At 60.0% G+C, this 6612-nt stretch overlaps 1 protein-coding gene across 4 annotated transcripts in view; it reads right to left on the minus strand.

The window, feature by feature from the left end:
- The window catches only part of HDLBP (high density lipoprotein binding protein), a 59069-nt gene that overhangs the window by 5655 nt on the left and 46802 nt on the right, over nt 1-6612 (minus strand). For all 4 annotated transcript variants that reach the window (XM_010832885.1, XM_010832882.1, XM_010832884.1 and 1 more), the window contains exons 13-20: nt 6592-6612; nt 5842-5946; nt 5607-5720; nt 4803-4889; nt 4538-4669; nt 2351-2569; nt 230-451; nt 8-147 (exon numbers count right to left, since the gene is read on the minus strand). In XM_010832885.1, the coding sequence (XP_010831187.1) occupies nt 8-147; nt 230-451; nt 2351-2569; nt 4538-4669; nt 4803-4889; nt 5607-5720; nt 5842-5946; nt 6592-6612 (1040 nt within the window). The remainder of the gene's footprint in view (nt 1-7; nt 148-229; nt 452-2350; nt 2570-4537; nt 4670-4802; nt 4890-5606; nt 5721-5841; nt 5947-6591) is intronic.

Genomic DNA, 6612 nt, shown 5'->3' on the forward strand with positions numbered 1-6612 from the left:
CTTGTCGCTCTGCGTGCCGGAGCGCGGAAAGCTGACCATCCCCCCGCCGTACTCCTCGGCGATCTCCCGCAGCACCTGGCCTCTCCGGATGACGAAGTGGCGGTGGTGCTTGGGGTCCACCAGCATGCAGTCTTCAACCACGTTGTCCTGGGGCGTTGGGAAGGGTGCGGCATGAGCCCCCGCCCGCCTGCCGCCCGCCTCCCGGCCCAGCCTCGCCCGCCCAGCTCACCAGGTTCTGGATGAGCGCCTCCAGCTCCCGCTGGGCCTCCCTGACAGCATCCTCCTTCCCGATGATGGTGATCAGGTCCTGCTCGCGGTCCTCGGCCGCCGGGAAGACAATGCGCGCCCCGGTGCTGTCCCGCACCTTGCGGATCTTCCCGCCCCCTTTGCCGATGAGGAACTTGTGGTACTCGGGCTTGGCGCGGATGTCAACTGTGAAGCTTTTGGTTTGCTGCACAAACCAATCCAGCTTCGTTGGCCTGGTGCCGCCTATGCGGCCCCAGGGACAGCAGGGTGGGGGAGTTCTCCTCACACGGCCACCAACGACCTTCCAAACGGGGCTGCTCAGGTCTCACCGCGGACACCCAGACCAGGCAGCATGTGCCTTCCCTTCCCTGCACGAACGAGAACCCCAGGCCTGCCCCCAACAGCAGCCTGCGCCTCTGAAAGCTGTTCCCACCTCCCTCTGCAAGGGGACGTTGCGGGGAGGGCTGCACCCGCATAGCAGGAAGCCCACAGCCTGCCCAGAACATCTCCAGGCCTGGGCAGCCCCACACCGCCTGACCCCAGCCGACAGCGCCTCGTCCAGTGCTCACTCCCAGGGCTCCAGGTGACCCATGCACCCAGCTCAGAGACAGCCAAGCCAACCAAGGCCGTATCTGACCATGGAACCAGAGCCCAGGAGAAGTCCCGGACCAGTGACCTTGCTGAGCGATCCTCTGGCAGGGGGTCTGCAGAACTCAAGAGGACACTCCCCCAGGCAGACAAGCCCACAGTGGGCACTCTTTCCTTTTTCTTGTCGTGAAACCAGCCCCCAAGCTGAACAGCAAATAACTGAATTGTTATCTGTAAGTGCTGGTTTCACAAACCACCACTGAAAATCTTCAACTTTTCAGACACTTAAACAGCAGCATTTAAAAAAATCTAAGAGTCAGGGAGCCCATCCCTACAACGTGATAAAAGGGTGCATCATCCCCAAGCAGGCCCACCCTAGAAACTCCAGGGTGGTCAGACACTAAACCAGCTTGTATTTATATCAGAGAAAGAAAAACCAGGCAAGCATCTCAACAGATCCCATACCTATTCCTGATAAAGACTCTCTGCAAACCAAGCACAGAAGGGACTTCCTCAGCTGGAAGAGCTGCCAAAGACCCAGCCCGCCTCACGGCGCGGCCAGCCAGCCAGGCTGTCTGCTCGCCACGCTGCCCAACAGCACACGGGCACAAGCGGCACCATCAAAGGAGACACGCAGGCGCGTATCAGCAAGGAAGGACTGCAACTGCCATCCACAGATGGTGTGCTTCACAGAGAAAACTCGTCAGAATCCGCAAGGAAAGGTGCTGGCACTAACAAGCGGGCTGCAGACCAGAAGCACGGCCCGAATGCAGAACTCCAGTCTACGCCTGTAAGCGCCACAAACGGAAACGGGTAAAACAGCACCATTTATAATTCCACTAAAAATCAAAAAAGACAAGCCAAACACAATGAACAAGATTTTCATGCTAAGAATGACACAGCACCAGTGAAAAATCAAGCAGTGTAAACCCTGGAGGACCCAAACTGTCGGGGTGGCAGTCCTCTGGGATCTGATCTTCAGACTCAACACAGCTCCAGTCGGGATCCAAGACAGACTTGCCCAAGACACTGAGAGCCTGGTTCCAACGCACACGGGAAGGCAGAGAGCCCGGAGGAGCCGGGGCAGTTTCAACAAGCACAACGCTGAGGGCCCTGAGCTACCTTGCGGCAGTCACCCCATGGCACGCTGCTGAGACAGCGGAGGCCAGAAACAGCCGCAGGGGTGCTGAGACAGAGAGGCAGCGTGCCCGGGTCAGCGGAGGCTGGGAGGCGGTGCCTGGCGAAGGACATTTCTGAGTGGGGGGTCCCACGAGCGTGAGCCATTAACCCAGAACTACACGCGGAGACTTCCTGTACGCAAATCATACTCAGGAGGGAAAAGCCCCAAATAACGAGCCCAACAGCAAGTTTTCTCCACTGAACATGCAGGCCTCCGGCCTGGAGAGGCCCTTCAGGAGACACGCGCGTGTGCACAGATGTGCTCCCACCTGCCGCAGAGACAGGCTGTGCAGGACCCAGCGGGACGCGAGGGCAGACCGCCGCGCTCAGCGCTCACCTTCTCCTCTGCCAGGTGCAGCAGCTGCTTCCGGGCCTTCTCCACGTCCGAGGACGGGCCCCTGATGACCACGGTGTCGCTGCCTGAGCCCTCCACGGGGAAGTGGATGTGGACCCCACCGCACTCCTCCATGATGGAGCGGATGAGGCGGCCCTTGGTGCCGATGAGCGAGTTGTGCAGTCGTGCGGGGATGGACACCTCCACCTCGGCGATGTTGGCCTGGAATCACATGCAACACGAGGGAGCCTGTGAGGCCCCAGGGCCGGCCTGCCCGAGCGCCCTGTAAGCCAGGACCCTGCCCCGAGTCAAGGCGGGACTGCGCTCTCCTCCTCCGGGCACATGGTGAGATGCTGGAGGCGGAGCCAGCAGCCCACACCTGGCCCTGCTCCCGGGCAAGTCCCACACCAAGGACGCAACGCCGACTGTCCAGGGGGCCCTGCAGGCTCACGGTGGGATGCGCAGGGGGTGGGCAGCCGGAGCACTGCAGGCTCACGGCGGGATGTGCAGGGAGCCTGGCTGCGCTGGGGAAGCCACTGGCTCTCGACTCGGCACTGTGACCCCACCTGACAAGTCTAAACCCCAAGCCCAAAAGGAGCAAAGTGCTGTGAAATAACAAAGCCTGAAGACGCGTTACAGGAACGCAGAAAATACCTATTATACACCAAAGTAAACTTTGTAATATCTGGCATTCCATAAAAACAAACAGAAAAACTGGGCATGAAAAGAAATGAGAAAAAATGAGCCATCACGGGAATGAACAATGGAGAACAGCCCGAAATGAGACAGAGCCAGTGGCCCAGGACACTGAACAGCTATTTCCACGACACTGCACGTGGTCCAGAAGCCAAAGGCAAGGCTGATCGTGTCAGGCATAAAAACAAAGGGTCGAAGCTGAACTTGCAGAGGGGAGGACGACACATGCAAAGTGACATAAATCCTACTGATTGTTGGTTTCTCTGGTCGGGTTTTCTTTTTTGGCCACCCTGCACGGCATGTGGGGTCTTATCTACATGCCCCAACCAGGGACTGGCCCTGCTCCCTTTGTACTTGAAGTGCAGTCTTAGCACCACCAGGGAAGTCCCCAAATCTTTCCGGATTTCAGGACAACTCTAAACTCACATATCCAAGAAGTCTGAGAAACTCCAAGCCAAGAAACACGAATGAAATGACACTAAGACACATGAGAACTTGCTAGAGACTGGGATCATCGTCAGACAAGCCAGCAGAGCAGAAACGGCAGGGCGACACTAGCTGTCTTATGAGCCACACGGGAGACACGCAGGCACAGGACAGGACGCTGCCCCCGGCCTGAGGCGTGGAGGCTGCCGGGGACGCCAGGAGGTGCCGCCACCGCAGAAGGCGCTTCTTACAGAAACGCGCGCTGTCACACCACACAGCCATCCTATCACCAAGTGAGAGAGGTCAACTGGAAACGGCCACACGGCATCCCAACTGTGTGACGTTCTGGGAAGGCCGACCGTGGGGCCAGCGGAGGCTCAGGGGCCGCGTGGGCTCGAGAGGGAAGTGATGGGCGCTTGAGCCGGAGGTACGTCTACGTGCCAAGTACGTGCGTCCGGACGTTTCGTATTATTCGACCCTTCTAAAAGATAACTGGACATTTAAACACAAAAGCCCACAAAAGCGTGTGGGCTTTCAGCGTGCGGACAGCACAGTGGTGGTGTGCCCACCGTTCTCAGGCCCTCACCCTGCATTCCAAGCAGCACTGAGTCAGCCGAAGACGCCCCAACCCCTGGAGCAACCACTGACATCACACAGGAAAACAGACAGGCCCAAAGAGGGAAACAGAGCCACGAAACCCCAGCCACAGGCCCGAAGCGGGGGGCGGAGCCACAAAACACCGGTCGAAAGGGGGCCGAAGGAAATGACACAGATGGCACAGAGACGGCAGACAGCAGCAGCTCCCAGCACGTGGCAGGGCGTCGTCAAAAGAACGGGGCGCGGGGGCAGGGGTGTCTGCAGAAGGACAGTGCACGCACTGGACCCCCAAGGGTGCTGTGGCGGGGACCCCTAGGAGCACACACACGGTAAAACTCAAACTGCACTCTCTACACCGGCCTTTTCTTGCCTCTCACTCTCTCAAAAAACCCCCAAAGAGAAAGAAAGTGTGGGCTTTCCGGTGCCGGGGACAGGCGGCAGGCTGCTGGCCCGCCCGTGCCCGCCCCTTACCAGGTCCTTCTGGATGGACAGGATGCGGCTGCGGGCGGCCTCACAGTTGGCCCGCTTGCCAGTGATGACGATGGTCTCCGAGTTGCTGTTCTCTGCTGGAAGGTCGATTTTGGTGTTGCTTTCTTCCCGAATCTGCAAGGAGAGAGGCCTGTGAGGAGCGATGCCACCTCCCCCCTGATCCCGCATTAAAACCTAGGCCAGCTCAGGGCAGGGCTCGGGGCAGGGCGGGCAGAGGTGAGGCGCGGGCAGATGCGCCGGCAGTCACCTTTTTAATGTTTGCGCCTCCCTTCCCGATGATGTTCTTGTGGAATTGCTTGAAGATCGGAACAGAAATCGAGTAGCTGTTTTCCACCTTAAAAACCAAGGATGGCACAATAGGTCGAGTGAAGCGACCCTCCCAGGCCCGAAGGCCAGAGGACGGGCTCCTGTGACGCGGACAGGCCAGGGCCCACTCCCCTCCCTGTCCGACCCCAAGGTCTGCCAGGAGGCAACTGAGCCCACAGCTGACTGACTAACCAGTGTGCCTGTCTGGCTGCTGCAGGGCCTGGTCAGAGGCCCCCACGCCTGGGGAAGGCGCCCTCACACCCACGGCTCACAGCCTGGACAGGCCCAGAGGCCACAACTCAAGCCCAGGTGTGAGCGTGGCACACACAAAGGAGGGTCGCGGGACTTCCTGCCACCCAGCAGCGCCTCCTGAGGGGGTCAAGCTGAGCCCCAGAAAACCGCCGGGAGCCCCCGGGCACTGGCCGCCCGCCCCCTCAGCACTTTCCAAACCACTTCCTCATGGTCCAAGTTTTCAGAAAAATGACCAATCAGTAAACGATGCCTCGTGCAACTAAGCAGACCCCTCTGCTTACCAGGTATCTGAGGACCCCCCAGGAAACAAAGTAACCTGCAAGGCAAGGTGGTCCCCCACTGACCCCCACCGGACACGGAGGTCACAACCCTTTCTGCCGGTCTGAACGCTGAGGGCGGGCACCCAAGCGTGCTCCCTGAAGCGGGTGCGGGGGACCCCCGGCCCCACACCACCCGAGACGCTGTTCCGACAAAAGATGGAAGTGTCCCTTACCAGGTCTGCCACCATCTTCTGCATGTATTTTGTGCATTTCTCCACCTCGTTCTTGGGCCCTCTGAGTTGAACAATATCGCTTTTTTGTGCTGGGTCTGGAAAGTTGATGATAACCTAGAACAAATGATCGGGAGGTCAAGTTCAATAATCAGCAAGGACTGGACCCCACAATACGGAGCCCCTTTTCCAACTGCCGATTAGACGGCGGTGAAGGGCGCCGCTGGGGACACTTTACCTCCGGGAATTTGTCCCGAATTTCACGGATCCGTTCACCCTTCTGCCCGATGATCGTGCGATGAAATCTCTGCTCGATGATTAGGTCCTTGGTACGCTCGTTCTCCTAAACACACGAGAGAGCACACTGAGGGGTCCAGGTGCAGCCCCGGGTGTCGCTCCGGGCAGAGCGCCCCACAGGGCCCCCGTGGTCTCCACCAGCGGCTGCAGCGCACGCTCTTGCGGGAGCCAGGCACAGCACAAAGCTGAGCGGGGCCCTCTACCCAGCAGCGAGCCCGCAGCACTCAGCCAGCGCATCTGCCTGCGGTTGGGAGCCGGGCCTCCTGCAGAGAGTGGCTCAGACGTTCCCCTGCATGGACAAGCACGGGAGAGGCTGCAAGCCCCGCGGCCCACAGCCTCCTCTAGGGGCTGGCTCCCCCGTCAGGGGAAACACTGCACAGAGGAGCGAGCAGAGCTGGGACGTGGGGACACGCCACCAGCCAAGCAGCCCCTGTCCACAACACCGGGGTTCCGGATCAGACATGTAGAGCAGGGAGACACCTGTCTGCTCCTGCGTGGAGGCTGCAGCTTGGTCTGGGGGAGGGGAGAGACATTCCCCCCTGCCCGCTGTGCAGACAACGCAGGCCATGAGCCTCAACAGCAGCTGCACGTGGGAACCAGTGGGGTGCCAGCACGCCCCTGCCGCTGGGCGCTGCATCAGGGAAGGCCACCGACCCGCCGCAGGGGCGCAGCGCGGGCTAGCCGGGCTTACCATGCGGGAGGCGAGCTCCAG

Source organism: Bison bison, unplaced genomic scaffold (genome assembly GCF_000754665.1).
Source record: "Bison bison bison isolate TAMUID 2011002044 unplaced genomic scaffold, Bison_UMD1.0 scf7180017862692, whole genome shotgun sequence".
Lineage (NCBI taxonomy): Eukaryota > Metazoa > Chordata > Mammalia > Artiodactyla > Bovidae > Bison > Bison bison.